General features: G+C 39.9%; 1 protein-coding gene across 1 annotated transcript in view; it reads right to left on the bottom strand.

The window, feature by feature from the left end:
- Positions 1-17,967, bottom strand: part of LOC113409997 (cytosolic phospholipase A2 epsilon-like) — a 56,750-nt gene that overhangs the window by 2,533 nt on the left and 36,250 nt on the right. Inside the window, exons 14-19 of the mRNA XM_087951669.1 lie at positions 15,100-15,214; positions 13,540-13,677; positions 5,063-5,173; positions 3,922-4,113; positions 2,599-2,765; positions 253-433 (exon numbers count right to left, since the gene is read on the bottom strand). Of these exons, the coding sequence (XP_087807795.1) occupies positions 253-433; positions 2,599-2,765; positions 3,922-4,113; positions 5,063-5,173; positions 13,540-13,677; positions 15,100-15,214 (904 nt within the window). The remainder of the gene's footprint in view (positions 1-252; positions 434-2,598; positions 2,766-3,921; positions 4,114-5,062; positions 5,174-13,539; positions 13,678-15,099; positions 15,215-17,967) is intronic.

The raw sequence follows: 17,967 nt of genomic DNA, 5'->3' as shown, positions 1-17,967 counted from the left end.
AAAACATCTTCAGGGAAAAAACAAAATCCAATTGCCATTTGAAAATCACCTTTGGGACAACTAACAAGATATTTTTTAAAATAAAGAGTTATAAATAAAGAAAATGAAGGGTAACTTAGCAAAGGATTATGAGTAATGATGATAGGCTTGTGTAAACTTCCAAATGTTTATAATAGCACAAGTGTAGTAGAGGGTTTAGTTCACCAAATGATGGGAAAATTGTTAGGTCTGTTAAGGAACCAAGGAACTTACCTGGTGCTTTGTATTTCTTGAAGGTATCATTTATTAGTGGGAAAAAAACCACAATAGGTGCTTCGGAATCTGTAGCATCTTCAAAAACATAGCACTCCTTCAGATTCTTTTCCCTACTCAGATCTATTTTGGGAAAAGGAATCCCTTGCTTTGCAAAGTATCTGGAGGCTTTCTCTAAAGGCTAGATTATCACAGGACAAAGCAAATAATAACAATAAGAAGCAGAAGTTGCAATAATGATAGTCAGATTTCTTTCTTGATTGATGCAGGCTTATTTCTTGACCTTTTACTCAGTGGTGGGATTCAATTTTTTTTTACTCTGTGAGCATGGCTTGGTGGGCATGGCAGGGGAAGGATAATGTAAAATCTCCAGTCAGAGGTGGTATTTGCCCATTCTCCGAACTACTCAAAATTTCTGCTACTGGTTCTCCAGAACTAGTCAGAACCTGCTGAATACCACCTTTGCTTTTACTCCAATTCATTTCTACCTAGAAAATCAAGGGAACGTGTAGGAGGTGACTAGATTGAGCCCAAGAGAGGGATCAAGTGCATCATCAGTGTGGAGTCCCTTTGTGCCCACAAGAGATCTAAGTCCTTAAATTCCATTGAGTCTTATCTACTGCCAAATTTGCCTTGACAGTTAGTAGTACGGATTCTTGGTTAGAGATAGCATGGAATAATCTCGTACCCAATTGAGCAACCCTGGTTCCTGATTTCTTACACTTGCCAGAAGACTTAATAGGGATCTATTAGTTAAGGATAATCTCCCTTGGCATACAATTCAACTTATCTGTGCACGAACAACGTGACTGGGTAAATGAACACGGTTCCACTGAGCCTGTATAATGGTATATGGGAATGGCCTTGAAAGATATGGTAACAAGACACAACTAAGGGAAAAGTTGCATAAAAGGCAGCTTAGCCTACAGCTGGAATGTGGGCAGAGCAAGTAGCTTAGAAGAGAGATCCTCCTAGTTTTGGGGCTGGAAAGGGGAAGGAGAAAAAAAAAGTATTTTCAGACTTGCAAGATTGATGTACAAGGTATATCAGACAAGAAATAAGACCAGATGAACTAATTCTACTTTACTGTAGCGCTAATTCTGTTATTGTAATCAACAGAACCATGTCTATGTCTGCATCTTATCTATATTATTCCTACATGAAAGCCTGTGAGGGTCTTCTGTGAAAATAATACGTGTCTTGATTTAGACTGGATTCTGAATTTGGTCCTTACAATGTTCAAATTGCTTTTCATACAGCACCTAAGTCACACACAGGAGAACTTCATTGGCCCCTTAGGCAAAAATAGAAGAATGTTTCTTTGCTTGGGATATTTAGGCTGGATATTTACCCAGAGGTAGATTATTGTTCTTGAATAACCTGAATCTTGTAATCAGAACTGATCAGTAATGGATGTGCGTAGATGGAGTCTCAGGATTTCTTGCATTTAAGATATAATTAAGTATAGGGTGCCACTGGAACAACTTCCTATAATTTCCCAACTTTGTGTGCTCCATAACTTAGCTTTGTGTGTTTCAAACATAACAGCTTCTTAAGAGACATTGGTATTTTCACTGGATTTTACAACGCCTCGTGTTTCTTTCACTTAAAGATGACCATCAATAAAGACCTGCCTATTTGGAACTTGCATTACACACTAGGATTAGCACCTAAACTATTGACTTCAATAGCGAATGTCCCTGCTAATTTCACCTCTGGACTGTTAGCAATAGCACTTAGACTTATATACCACTTCATAACGCTTTATAGCCCTCTCTAAGCAGTTTACAGAGTTGCATATTGCCCCCAACAATCTGGGTCTTCATTTTACTGACCTTGGAAGGATAGAAGGCTGAGTCAACCTTGAGCCATTCAGTATTCAAGGTTGTGAGTGAGCACAACTCCTGGAGTAAGCAGTGAGTTAACCTGCAGTACAGCATTCTAACCACTGTGCCACCACAACTCAGTTAATCACTTTATCAAAAACTTCAGCCAGACAAATTAGGGAGAGAAGACACTGATATGGAGGTAAGAGCAAATCCTTTTCTACCCAGTTTTGTGACCTCCATAGATAATCTCTAAGACTTTTAAAGAGGGTTTTCTTGTTGCCAGTACTACAATAACAGTGTTTAATATGAGTGAAAATGCAATTGTGTATGTTTATCCCCAAAGGGAATGGCACCATCCTTTTAAGCCCATTTAATGCTAGCATTCTCAGACAAAGCAAAAGCACATACTGTATATGGACATGCATGTAACCTCTCAGAATTCTTTTCTGTAGAATTCTGTAAGTGTAAGACACAAACTAATGACACAAAAACAACACTTAATTGTAAGTCATCTTACTGTTGTTTGTGAGCCTGAAGAATAATTCAAATGTATAATGACATCCACTTTTCTCTCTGGTTTCATCAGTGGTGCATAGCTGGTGTCTATATAGGCAGCTGTATCTATAAGGCTCAGATATTCCAGTGAAGTCATCAACTGGTTAGGAAAAGTGTCCAGTACAGTATCTGAAAGGCAAACATTTTCTTTAGCAGTTCATAGCTTCAAAAAGTAGTTTGCTTTTTGGTTTGATTCAGCTTCTAATTTTCTTTAGGACACATGGCACATCACATTTCCACATTCATAAACCGTAACTTGTGGAGTATGGAATGTTATTTAAAGCAGCTTGTTATCCAATTATATTTTATTCAAGAGAAACCTTAATAACTAAATGTTCTTTTGAAAGTACTGTTGCACTGAAAATTGCCAGTGTGAAACAAGAATGAAGTAGCAACTGAAGAGCATCTGACCAGAATGAAACAAGGAAGCAATTGATTAACTGCCAACAGATTTGCTTTAATAAATGAAACAAGAGAAAGAAAAAGGTTTTAAAAAGGAGGGGAGGAGAACTAAAAACAGAAAATAAAGAGAACAACAAAACACATGCTTCATTCAATCTAATTTTTGCACTGATCATTAAACCTTGACTACATGGAATGATATTGACTAATATTTCCATAATATTGAGAGATTGCCAGTGAATATATTACAGGAATTCAGATTTAAACCATATTGATCTTTGTAATACTATATTAATAAATATATGAAATTTAAACAAAAATGGGCAAAAGCAGACAAATCAATATCACCCATAATATACTTTCAACATAACTATCAACTTTTAAAAACATTCCCTGTGGTATACTGTAAATGTGAAAAAGAATTTTTGTTAAATTAGTCTCAAACTAGAACTACAGTTAAAATTCCTTAAAAATCTTACTGAGTGGTATGTGGTACCCCAACTCTTATTCTTCATTTCTTGCAAATACCCTTTGCAATATTTTTATTGTTCATTTAAAATATTGTGGAATTAGAATTATCCAAATCACATTCCAATAATATAGCTGAGCCAGATTGTAAACTCATGACTCTCTTGGCTATTTTGGACTATTTTGTGCTATATTTTAGTGGCTGTTGTGCAAAGTTGTTAATGTAGTTTGTTTAGTTTGGGGAATCCAGCCATCATAGTTTATTTGACAATTGCTATTTTCAAGGGAGAGATATGTCCAACTTTATACATCTTACTAACTATATTTTAATATTAATACTTGCATTTTTTTAAAAAATCAGGTCATCATCTTAATTAACAAACTGATACAAATTTTCTTAGCATTTATCATGTACCTTTCCATATATAAAAATTTTTATTCTCTAGATATCCATTGTTTAATTGGAATCCATTTAAGAAATTGTAGACTTCTGATGTTGATACACGCTCTGTTATGACTTTGCGAACTATCTTCATAATGTTACATGTAGGCTTGACCAGGTAAGTATTCACTGCTTCTGCTTCTGGTGGCAGAGGTGGTTTTTCTTCTGAACAGAAGATATATAGGTTAATTTAGTGCAGCAGTCATTAAGAGGAAAAGATAGACTGGTGTATATTACAATATTTTTCTCACTGATTATCACTGCAGAGTATACCAAAAGCCAAGCCCCATTGAACATTTATTATATGCATTATAGTATATTAAAAATGTTTTGAATTGGTTTTCATTTTCTTCTAAAAACTCCTGTTATATGACCTTTGAACATTCCTTAATACAGTAGCATTTTCTGTGGGGGAAAAAGAGTAAAACATATTGCGATTGGTCTATAGAGCTCAACTTTTGGTATATCCTGTATGGGGGGATGGGGAGAGGAAGGGAAGAAGAGAGAGACAAAGATTGTGTGCCTATATGTGTCTATATACATTTGTGCATATATACACATATATACATATAAATATCCATGCATACAAACATACATACAGTCAGACATATAAATAAATGCAACACAGATATTATTTTCATATGCTTATTAATATAGACTTAATATAATAGGTAGGCTAGTCTCTGACTATATGTGGAATAAATTAATATCCCTTACACTTCTCAAATTATTCACAGCAAAATCACTGGCTCCCAGCTAAGCCCCTTTCTAAACAATACTGAAGTATGCCTGTATCTATCAACATCCTACAACATATTTTGAGAAAGACTACTCTAGTTATCAATCTAAACTGTTAAATATCTGAAGTTCAGTAAAAGAAAACATAGCAAAGACCAGTAAAGTTCTGATATGTAATTTGTTGCAGTGGGTTAATTGGTCTTTTTCATTACATTTTAGAATTAACTTTTTGCAATAAATATAGCTGCTTTGGATTCACTTAATAGAAATTTACACCCAGGATTTTATTACTATAATCGATATTCCAGAGAGGTATTATATAAACTAAACAATCAACATCCATAATCAAATTTAAAGTGATTTGTATTTTACTAACCTATTTGCTTTATTTTGTCATGGGTATAGCTATACCAGAAACTATCTTCTGAACTGTCCATTTTATGCCATGCATCCAAGAGGTTGTAGGAAAACACATTACTCCACATACCTAAAGAAAGATCAAGAGTTAGTAAGATATTCAGGTTTAGTTCAGAATTGTATACATCAAAAGGTCCGTTTTCCAAACAGTTCTGAGTGTTAAGACTGCAGTCCTATGGTTCTTATGAAGATTTCAGAGCAAGCTTCCACCTCAGAAATGCTGATCCTTAAACTTCCACAGGAACTTGGCCCAGGCTGGTCCCGCAGAGGGTCCATTTTGAATGATTTTTAACAATTTAAACTTCAGCTGTTGGAAGTCTCTGAAACAATATGGATTGCTGAATAACAAGTTTTATATACTTTTATTTATTTATCAAATTTAGAAACTGCCCATTTTCCTCACAGAAAGATTCTGGACAGTGTACAAATACATTATTTAAAACATAAAAACTATACATACCTTTTTAAAAAATTGGATGGGAAATTGTTCAACAATAAAATATAGACTTTGTGGAGGAAAAGTCCCAGCATCAGTTCACTGCATATTTCTTTGAAAAATTGGAGCTAAATTAGTACTTATACAAAGCAGAAAAGAAGCCAAAATGGGAGGTTTGTGGCATCTCAAAGATATTCATATCAATTAAAGCATAAACTTCCATAAAATAGAATGTAACCTTCATTGGACATTAGCAATATGTTGTTCTGATTTAAAAGGAATTAAAGAATATTATCAAGAAATTTGGAAGCCAATAAAAATGTCTCAGCCTTTTTCTCTTGGTAGTTTTGAAGAACAGCCTGGTCATTCATTCAGTTCATTTCAGTAATTAACTAAAAATGTTGTGCCTTCGAGTCATTACTGGCTCCTGGCAAATCTCTTGGAGAACTCCCTACAGTTTTCTTGGCAAGAGCCATTGCCTCTTTCTTAGGGATTATGAGAGAGAGAATAGCTGACTTCATATTACCCAGTTGGCTTTATGTTTAAATCAGAACTAGAACTCAGAGACTTATGGATTCTAGCCTGGTGTCTTAACCATGGCATCAACCTGATTCTCTGAATTGAAAGTACCCAAGAACATGTATACTAATTAAAGTACTGATCATGCTAAATATTGTTGAACTGCCCAGAGCAGCATAAGCCATATTAATAATCAGAGCAACAGAAGAAATATGTTACTCTACATGAATCTTCAGTACTGTTGGTCCTTTAAGTCAATTTTTAAATCTTCAGAAAATCCCACTGTATTAATGTTCTTTTGGTTATTTTCATGCTGAATAAAATGGCCTCTGACTGAAAGTATGATGGAGTAGGCTTTTCCACAATGCAGCCTTTAGCTCTCTGGTATAACTGAGTAACAGAATTGGAGGGACCTTGGATGTCTTCTTAGTCCAATTGCTCAAGCAGGGAAGTACAGGGGTGTCAAACTGGCAGCCCGCAGGCCAGATGCATCACACACAGGTGACATCCATCACAGTTCCGCAAAGGCAAAAAACATTGTGATACGTCACGTGACGTCATGTGACATGATCGAGTTTGACACCCGTGCCCTATATCATTTCAGGCAAACCTCCAGTGTTGGAGCATCCACAACTTTTGGAGGCAAGCCGTTCCACTGATTAATTGTTCTGTCAGGAAATTTCTCCTTAGTTCTAGTTTAGTTCTCTCCTTGATAAATTTCCACCCATTGTTTCTTGTTCTACCTTCAGGTGCTTTGGAGAATAGTTTGACCCCTCTCTTCTTTGTAGCACCTCTTTAGAAATGGGAACACTGCTATCATGTCACTCCTAGTTTTTCTTTTCATTACACTAGATGTTATGAACTAATAAAAACTATTTAATAAAAACTTGTCAACCTTACGAGAAAAGCAGGCTCGTAATCCTGCACCTTTGATTGGCCCATGAATAGCGAGCAGGGATTGGTCCTCACGGAGCAGCCTGATTGGCTATTAGTTGAACATCTCTCATTGGGTACAATTTAAACGTTGGAACGCAAATCATTGGTTAACGGGTCAGCAGCCAGCTCTATAAAAGAGCTGCTGCTGCCCAGGGTTTTTGCTCTGTTCTTATCCATTAATAAAGAGTTGAAGTTCACTAGTTCTCTGCCTCATCTCCGTTCCTTGCGCCCATGCTCAGTATTTAATACTGACGACGAAGGTGGGATGCGGAGACAACAGAGCTGACTGAACACTACAGAGCGCCAAACAGAGCACGTGGCTGAAGGCGCACCAACAACGGCAATATGGCCAGCGGTGCTATACCACCTGCTCCATTTGACCTGGCAAACGAAGACTGGGACTCGTATATGGATCGGTTCCAGATGTTTCTGGAGACCAATAACTTAAAGGACGCTACGACCGGCAAGAAGCGAGCAATATTCCTGACCCATTGTGGGCCTGCCGTATTTAAGATGGCGAAATCACTTGCAAAACTGGCTGAGGTGAAAACGATGGACTGGGACACCCTCGCGCCCCTTCTACGGGCCCACTATGCACCCGCAGTGCCAACACTTGTCCCTAGGCACGAGTTTTACCACAGGGACCAGCGGAAAAGCGAAAGTCTTGCAGACTTCATCGCTGACCTCCAGAACTTGGGTGGCCTCTGTGGGTTTTCCAACCTCGAAGAAGCCTTGCGAGACCACATAGTTCTGGGATTAGATGACCAGATGGTGCAAAGCAAGATCATGGCCAAAGGGGACATCGATCTTGCCGATGCCATTGCAGACGCTACCGCAGCAGAAGCAACCAGGAAGTCGGCCGCTCGAATGCGCCGCACCAATGCACCGCTCCGTCAACTCGCGAATGATACCTCGCCTCGCCCCGAGAGGCACTCAACAACGGCGCACCATGAGGGCCTGGAATCCCCATCAGAAAGTGACAAGGAAGAGGTCAACCGACTCTGGTCTGAACGAGACCAACAAAACCAACGACTCCCGCGACAATGCACGGGTTGTGGGGCAAACCACTCATGATCCGATTGCAAATTCCTCGACGCGCTCTGCCGTTCCTGTGGAAAAAGAGGCCACATCGCAAAGGTCTGTAGAAGCAAGCGAAGATCCAGCCCAAAGCGCAGGGAGAATAACTGCAGCCAGTCTTCAGGATATCCTCCTGCGAATTGAAATCGCCAGAACCACCAATGGAACTACCACTCCTACAGAAACAAAGCACCTGCCACTCCAACGAGACAAGAAGAGGCACACCAAACCATTACCATCGGCCACGCTACATCCTTAGATGCAAGAAAGATCCGAGTGAAGGTCGCCATTGAGAACCAACCTTGCGTGATGGAAGTCGACTCGAGGTCGTCTCTCTTGATGATTTCCTGGAAGACCCTCAAACAACTAATCCCGGCCATCCGGCGTCAGGACCTCAGCCCCCAAAGGATCATACTCAAGGATTACCAGGGCAACAGAATCCCGGTCGTCGGTTCCAGCCAAGTCCAAGTCTCCTTCAAAAATTGTATCGCATCTCTACTGCTGACCGTTGTCGACCGTGACCGGCCTAGTTTATTAGGCCTACAATGGTTCGCCCCGCTCGGGATCAAGGTATCCGGCGTCCACCAAGCCGAGAGCAACGACTGGGAGGAGTCTCTCGTCCAAGAATTCCAGGACGTTTTCTCAGAAGAGCTAGGCAAGTACAAGGGGACCCCAATATCGTTTAACCTTAATCCTGAAGTAGCTCCCATCCGCCTTAAGCCTCGTCGGGTGCCTTTTGCACTAAAACCAAAGATTGATGAGCAGCTCAATAAATTAATAGCCCAGGGTGTTTTAGAACCAACCGACCATGCCCGTTGGGAAACCCCAATTGTAACACCCATTAAACCAGATGGATTGTTAAGAATTTGTGGGGATTATCGGGCCACCTTGAACCATGCACTTCAGCAGAGTGCTTACCCAGTGCCGGTGGTTCAACACCTTCTCCACTCCCTGGGTGGCGGGAAGATATTCGCTAAATTGGATTTAGCACAAGCGTACCAACAGTTGCCCGTAGATGCGGAAACTGCGGAAGCACAAACTATCGTTACGCATAGAGGTGCTTTTAAGTGCAATAGACTCCAATTCGGAGTGAGCGTAGCTCCGGGAATTTTTCAAAGTTTGATGGAGAGACTTTTACAAGGCATAAAAGGGGTCGTGCCATATTTTGATGATGTTTTAATCGCCGCCCCTAATAGAGACATCTTAGAAAAGCGTCTCAGAATGGTTCTACGGAAATTTAAAGATGCCGGCCTGAAGGTTAAAAAAAATAAATGTCAACTGTGTACTGAAAGGGTGGAGTTCCTTGGATACCTTCTCGATAGTCAAGGAATCCATCCCACTGATAACAAGCTAAAAGCAATTAAAAACGCCCCAACACCTAAAAATAGAACAGACCTCCAAGCCTTCCTGGGGCTCATTTACTTCTACAACATTTTCTTGCCCCAAAAGGCGACTGTAGCGGAGCCCCTACACAGACTTCTCGATAAAAAAGCAACCTGGGTCTGGGGACATCGAGAGGAACGCGCCTTCCAACAAGTGAAAGACTTACTAACCTCCGACGCTGTATTGATGCAGTACAACGAGACTTTACCCTTAACTATTACATGCGACGCTTCACCGTTTGGAGTGGGAGCAATCTTAAGCCATGTACTACCAAACGGAAATGAAGCACCTATTGCGTTTTTCTCACGAACATTATCAAGGGCTGAAAGGAACTATAGCCAACTCGATAAAGAGGCCCTTGCTGTTGTATCTGCTGTGAAGCGCTTTCACGAATACGTGTATGGACGAGCATTTACGATAATCACGGATCACAAACCATTGCTTGGTATTATAGCGGGAGACAAGCCAACCCCCTATATTTTATCGCCAAGAATGACTCGTTGGTCTGAGTTCCTAGCGGCCTACAATTATCTGTTGCAACATCGCCTGGGGAAAGCCATTCCCCACGCTGACGCTTTAAGCCGTTCCCCATTTCCGGAAACCGTCAACGACCCAGGTCCAACCCTCACGACGCTCCAAATCGAAACGCTGCACTCGCCACCACTAACAGCGAGAGACATCGCCATCGAGACAAAACGGGATCCTGTCCTGGCACGAGTTCTCAGCTGGGTCGAACGAGGATGGCCAGCCGACCAACTCCACGACGATTTCGCGCCATTCAAGAATCGGCAGACAGAACTTTTCTCCCAGAGAGGCTGCGTTCTCTGGGGGGATAGAGTCGTCGTCCCAGAGAGGCTACAACAAACTGTTCTAAAAGTATTGCACGATGGACATCCGGCATCGTGCGCATGAAGGCACTCCCACGAAGCTACGCGTGGTGGCCGGGCATCGATAAGCAGATCGCAGCCTGGGTAACCACGTGCCGAAAGTGCCAAGACGTTAGCAACGCCCCACCTAAAGTGACGCCAACCGAGTGGGAAACCCCTCGGGGTCCGTGGTCCCGCATCCACGTTGATTTTGAGGGACCCACCAAAGGACACACGTTTTTATTAACATTTGATGCCTATTCAAACTGGCTAGAAATCCAGAAGATGAAGACAACCACAACGGAGTCAGTCATTAACAAACTGAATAAATTATTCGCAACGCATGGGTTACCAGACGTTTTAGTTTCTGATAATGAGCCCGAGTTCACTGCCCTGGCATTTGAACAGTACCTAGCGGACCGGGGCATCCGCCATGCGCTAACCTCGCCAGTGCATCCTGCGGCCAATGGAAGGGCGGAGCGAATGGTACAATTAGTCAAAAAAAACCTACATAAAATGGACTGTGGGGACATCGACGACAAGCTCAACCGAATACTCCTGCTTCAACACATCACCCCACACAGCATCACGAATAAGACGCCTGCCGAACTGCTAATGGGGCGGAGACTTCGCTCCCACCTCGACCGTCTACATCCTTCTTATTCACCAGAAAAACCTTTCGGATCTAGCGGGAAGTGCCACGAATTCAAGGTAGGCGACTTGGTGTTTGCTAAAAACTTTTCTGGCGAGCCATTATGGGTCCCTGCAACCATTACCCAACCCACCGGTCCCAGATCCTACCGCCTACAGACTAATGACGGGAGAGCATGGAAACGCCATATAGATCAGCTTCGATCCAGATTGCCACCCATTTCCCGCGACTCCCCTAATTCGCAAACTAAGGGGGGAGGGGATATCGAGGGGGCTGAAATAGAAATAGATGACGACGTAATCAAGGGGACCCAGCAACCCAACCAAAAAAACGCGCAACCTGAAGAAGAATCAGGAAGCGGGGTGGCATCGCCGCGGGGAAATAACACAAGGGAGGCAAGCCCACGGGACCCGGAAATAAGCCTAGGAGACTGGGATAACAACAACGATAGCCGCGCCGAGTCCTCCCGCACAGAAACGGAACTAGCCGTACCAGAAAACCTTGAAAGCACTTCACCGGAACCGGACTGCAGACAAAAACCGGTGGAGCAGCGAAAATCAAACAGGCAGGTAAAACGACCTGCATATCTACGCGACTATGTTACCGCACCCCTCAAACGGAACCTAGGGGGGAGGGGTGTTATGAACTAATAAAAACTATTTAATAAAAACTTGTCAACCTTACGAGAAAAGCAGGCTCGTAATCCTGCACCTTTGATTGGCCCATGAATAGCGAGCAGGGATTGGTCCTCACGGAGCAGCCTGATTGGCTATTAGTTGAACATCTCTCATTGGGTACAATTTAAACGTTGGAACGCAAATCATTGGTTAATGGGTCAGCAGCCAGCTCTATAAAAGAGCTGCTGCTGCCCAGGGTTTTTGCTCTGTTCTTATCCATTAATAAAGAGTTGAAGTTCACTAGTTCTCCGCCTCGTCTCCGTTCCTTGCGCCCATGCTCAGTATTTAACACTAGACATACCCAATTTCTGCAACAGTTCTTCATAGGTTTTAAACTCCAGTCTCCTTCCTAGTCATGTTTATTGGTCTTCTTTTGTCTTTTATTTGTTCTTCCTAGATCAGCCAAAACGAAGTTGGCTTAAGAAATCCCTTTCTGGTTTCAAACCTCCTCCTTCATTTTGGTCACAGTGCTAGCCTGGTCCAGAGCATAATTTACTGTCCAGAGCATAATTTACCAGAATCCCTGATTAGAGGATTCTCCTGCTTCATCACTTCATCTGAACTAATAAAGGGGGAGGGGAGAAATTTCAGTTTTACCATTTTTCCTACTACTTAGGATAGAATGGGAAAGTAGCAGAATTCTTGTCAATTTCACCTGAAACTGAGGTGAATTTTAAAAAGTGCACTTTCACAGATCCATCAATGAACCTGGCAGGGGGAAGAGGATGAAAAAGAAAGTCCAGCTTTTACTGTTTGCTGCTGAATTTGTAAAAAAAAAAAAAAAAAATGGCCATAAAGGAAAGTCCAGATAAGAGGAGCTATTCTGGAGTACAATAACCAACTGGAGTGGAGGTGCTGAAGTGAAGCATTGTGGACAGGACAACACAGCATAAGCTGCCACAAATGAAAAAAATCATGGGCCGTGTAAAAGCAAAGGATAATACAGGGTGCTCCTTCCATAGTAATAATCAGTGGCTCACTCATATTTGAGGTGGTGCAAATGTGAATCAGCCCTGTGACTAATTTAGATTCTAGCCTACTGCCACAAGGAGGCAGTCTTTACTTATCTTTATCATTGTTGAAACTAGCAAATTCAAGGGAAAAGAATATATTTTCTGTTCATTTATGTTTTCTCCGTAGAAGCATATTAAAAGAACTAAAGGAATGCACCATATAGAATTTGCCTTAAGCAGGGTGCTATTGTACTGTTGAGTATGATCTGTTGTGGTTCACAATCACAGGTGACAGTGCCAACTTGTCGAATTTATGGTACAACATTGGAAGAAACTGAAAATGCTTTGGAGCAGTGTTCCTCAACCTTCTCTTGCTTGTGGCCCCCTTCTAATCTTGTTTTCCTTCGGTGTTCTACCTGTCCAGGCCCCATTCATGGATATGGATGTGGAATAGTAACTAATAAGTTTTCTGGCATAAAAAAGACAGTGTCTGTACTAATTGTAAGCTGTCAAGAGATGGGCAGCTATCAAAATTGAATGAATGAATGAATGAATGAATGAATGAATGAATGAATGAATGAGCATTATAGATATTTGCTTTTTTGTGCCTCCTCAAAATGTTCCATGATTTTCTTCTGTGGCTTCTTTGAAATATCCAATGTTCTTTAGGTTGCTTTAGATTACAACCTAAAACAATCAACCTTGTTGATTTTTCTTTTCAACCTTGTTTTTGGCAACTTTCAGACAAGTGGAACCAGAATTTTGGAAAAGAAATGGCATTGTTTCATGGAATCTGTATCAGTGATTTAGCAACACTAATAATTTTTAATATTTAATTAGTCAAAATGTTATTTTAGAAAGTTGTAAACTGCCTTGGGAAAACTATTTTTCAGAAGGTTGTATATTTAAAAAACACAGGTAAAGATCTTGAATGCACCTTTCAGGAAGCAGATGTGAGATTCTGGGATCTTCTTCATTATCCGACCCATAAAGAATTTGCTTCCATAGTCTTCAGCACGAATGTAAGCACCGTATTTTAATAATCCAACCTCAAAAGGAGTAAATTCCATCCACTCTACAACAAAATCATATCAGTTACAGGTTCAAATGAAACACTGGTTTTGCAAAATATGATTTTGCAATGATTGAATGTAACTAAATTAGCCTTTAAATTTAATACTTTTTAAAATACTTTTTTGGGCTGCATTTCCACCAAGCTAAGTATATGGGGAAAAATAAAATGTTGAATAGCACTGCAAAGACTAGGTAATGATTAAGGGCCCAGTATCTCTTTTATGGCTGCCTTTTTTAAAAATCTTTTACATTGTTTTTTTTGTTCCCCTCTAGTCCATCAGGTCATCAGTAACTGAAAATCTCCAGAGAATGAAGGTGGCAGTCCTATCTATTAGTTTACATGACAGTCTATGGTATTTATGTTGGCTCTTGAATTAATGTTGCCTGTTTTCCTGTTGGGATTTATATTTGCAGATGCTCTCCAAAGTCTTCTTTTTGGTGTCAGATAGTTCTGTTGTTCATTATCATTGCAATAACTGAACACTTACACAGAACTGAATAACTGAACACTTAGACAGAACAATTATTAAAATTAATCATTTCTTTCTGCTGCTGGTTCATGCACACCACAGTTTCTCTCTTAATTGCCAAAACCTCAAAGCCTTATTGTCCAACTCAATTACTTAAGATATTCTAAATAAGCATCTAGTAGAAATTGTCCAAAATCAAAAAATCCATTATTTCCCTTACTTTATCCAAGAACAAGTGGCTGAAAGGAAGTGAGAAAAATAATCAACATATTCAAAATATCCTATGTTCTGAGAAAGTGTGCACACCATGTTATGGCTGAAAAGCTCCCCTCCAAGGACTAAAAAAAGAAAAGATAGATACTTGAGTGGTCTTTCCATATTTTTTCTCATTACACAGATCTTCTTACATATCTGTCTTTCCCCGCTCATTTTCTGACTCCACTTTTTATTCTTCCCTTCCCCCAATTTAACAGGCAGTGATAAAGAAATATCTGGCTTTTTGGGCTTTGCAAGACAAAGCTACAGTAATGCATTGTGTCTTCATTTCTTCAGAAGACCTCATAAGAGGGAAAGAAGAAGAAGAGGTAGGGAACAGGGTAGAACCAGAGGTGGTATTCAGCAGGTTCTGACCAGTTCTGGAGAACTGGTAGTGGAAATTTTGAGTAGTTGGGAGAACTGGCAAATACCACTTCTGACTGGAGATTTTACAGTATCCTTTCCCTGCCACACCCACAGAACCGGTAGTAAAAAAAAATTGAATCCCACCCCTGGGTAGAATTCTCACCATTCATTTTAGAGAATAATATATAACATGGCATTGAGACTCCTTCATTGGCTCTAGACCAATAACATCACCACTGTGGTACACATTAAAATGAAATAAATATTTGCCTTTCCTGGCAGACCAATAAGACCCATGATTGTTGAGTCCTAATCAACGTTGGTAATGTTACCTTTAAATTCTTGAAGGCTATATTTGTCCCTGGTATTGAGGATCATATATATAGGCAAAGGATTCTGACCATAATTCACGGCATGCTGCTGCCCTGAAAGTGTGCTGCTACATCTCTGCAAAAAAATAAATCAACAACAGATCATGAAAATGTCATAGATTTAATCCTATCAGAACTAAAAACAATGGGAAATACCCTGATTTTAATTTCATTCTCCTTATATATTTGATTCATTACTGGAACAAATTCTCACATTGTTTCTCTATCCCTTTCATATTTCATCTGGGTTCCTTGAAAAGAATAGTCCTGACCAAAAATTTCTCTGAAAACCATTTTCTTTGACATTTTATTTATTGAGAACTATACCCAAACTGCTGGGTGAATTTCAGACCACTTGGAATGTATTTGGAAAAATATCACCCATGAATAGCATGGTATTAGCCCTTTGAGCTAATCCAAGCAAGAATGTCTATGGATATTCTCAATAATCTAGGCCAGTGGTGGCTAACCTTTTTGGGCTCCCGTGCTAATAATTGTGCATGCGCTTGCCTGCTCATGTTCATGTGCCATCACCCAGAAGGCAGGTGATGCGCGCACATGCACAGTAGACCTTTTCTGGTTGAGTGCTCACATGCCGGCAGTAATGGCTCTGTGTGACACTTCTAGCACACATGCCATAGGTTCACCACCACGGATCTAGGCCATGGTTATCCCAAAGGCACTTTTTCCAAAAGGCAACATTTTCTTTTGAAAATGTTTTGCTTCTTATCCAAGAAACTTCTTCAGTTCCATACAAGAAACACAGCTATTAGGACTATATCTACTTTGATTGTAAGGCTATGTTGTCATAATCTTATCAGATTGAAAGTATTTATCTCCTCTCTAGAAATCATGGGAGGGTCTTTTTCTGAAATGCTTCCCACACTCCCCTTTCTATTATCTGAGCTCTCATTTCCATGATGGTAGTCTAGTTTGTGGCTCTTCCTCCTGTCTCCCAAGATCATTCCCGCATGCCATTACACATGGTGGACCCTGTTCCATCTAACATATTCAATTTGCTGAAGGAAGCAATAAATGTGGCCCTTATACCTACCTTCCCCATTTAGCCTATTAGTTGGGGCTAACAGTATTAAAATAATTCATTTAAAAATAACTAAAAACTACTTCTGAGAAGATAGGCTTAGGGTTACCTTAAATAGTACCCTATTGTTGGAGAATTCTAGTAATATGTATTCTCCCAATTATATCATCAGAAAAGAGACTGGGGGGAAAAACTGTAGTCCACATTCACTTAGTTCTAAGCAAGGCACTAAGATTTCCTTCTCCATCTCACTGGGATTATCTGCCATTTTATTTGCCAGATTGTGATTATTGTGTCCAACAGAACAGATATGCCCCAATGACTTCCTCAAAATAATACTATGCAATGAGACCAAAGGAAGGTTTGATGATGTAGATATTCTCAGGCATTGGGGCCAAGGTATTAGACAAGCTCAACCTGCAATATATGTTTGTGTGACTTATGTTGTGCTTTTGTTTTTATTTTTTGCTGCCCCAAATCACGTTTTTTGCAGTCATATAGAAGCTAAAAGATTTAGCTTCTCCCATTCTTCAAACAGTTTTCCTAAATATTTCATATGGTCCTCGTGTAAGTTCATAACTTCATTATGAAAAAATCAACACCTTTATACATTAATTTGTGTACCCCTCCCAGTTCTCTTTCTATATATTAATAATAATCTGAGATAAGCTATCTACAGTGCTCCCTTTTCTATGGTATTGGATTTTAGCAAAGTTTTAGGATGTAAAATGGCAGAAAGTGAGCATATCAATAAATGCATATTAATATTCACAGTGCTTGTTAAAAGGATTTAATAAACTTTAGAAATAAAAAATGTGACCCTGAAGATTATACATATATAAGTCAGAAAAGTTACTACAGGAATCTTAGGCTGAAATCTTAAATAGACTTAGAAATCCCATTATAACTGGATAAAGTTCCATAATTATGCCAGTGTTATGCTTTTAAAGAAAGACTGTTGTGAACTCAAGAATGGGAAGAAGAGAGTTACAGAGTATTTTTAATCTACTGAGCGACTGGTTATATAGTGAAATATCAAAGGAAGTCAGGGTACAAACTTTGCACCTGAAATAAGGATTTTAGATTTGGTATACAAAGAAGTTGGGGAGCTGCCAACAAAATATGTTTACATTGTGCTGTGACTTTGGAGATCCCTTTCAAAAACAGAATAATAGAATAACAGAACTGGAAGGGAGAAGCATTGCATTTAGGCATTTGATCTGAATGTCCTAAAGGTGCTTTTTCAAAAGGCAAATGGACTTTCTTGTTTTTCTTTGAAGACGTTTCTTTGAAGAAAAACAAAAAAGTCCAGTTGCCTCTTGAAAAAGTATATTTGGGATATTAAAATGACTATTAAAAAAAACCATACCTATATGATCATCAGCCAAACAAAGGTAAAAACAAATCCACCACCAACAAATCAAATATTATATTTCTTTAAAACATTTATTCTCCTATGTTGTGCTATGCATTTAGGAATTCCCACCTAAAGCACCTTTGGGACAGCTATGACCTGGATGATTCAGAATCTCCATAGACTTTTGATCCGGATGTATTGAATACATAAATGATATAGAGGCCCACCATGTGATCTATCACCCAGTGTCACATCTTCACCTATTCCACTGTTATGAATTGCATGATAAGTATAAGGACTGTTCTATGTAAGTTCCATTGAAGACACTTAGAATCTCCTCACAATCTTTGCATTGGGTGTGAAGAGGTCAGAAGAAGAGGCAGCATAAGAGCCAGATTTGTACTCTGCACATTCAAACTGAATGTCAGGG

The sequence above is a fragment of the Notechis scutatus genome, chromosome 1, assembly GCF_049901735.1.
Source record: "Notechis scutatus isolate UNSWTSFEM ecotype Mainland chromosome 1, rNotScu1.2, whole genome shotgun sequence".
NCBI classification, from domain to species: domain Eukaryota; kingdom Metazoa; phylum Chordata; class Lepidosauria; order Squamata; family Elapidae; genus Notechis; species Notechis scutatus.
This window is presented reverse-complemented; position numbering and strand designations above follow the sequence as displayed.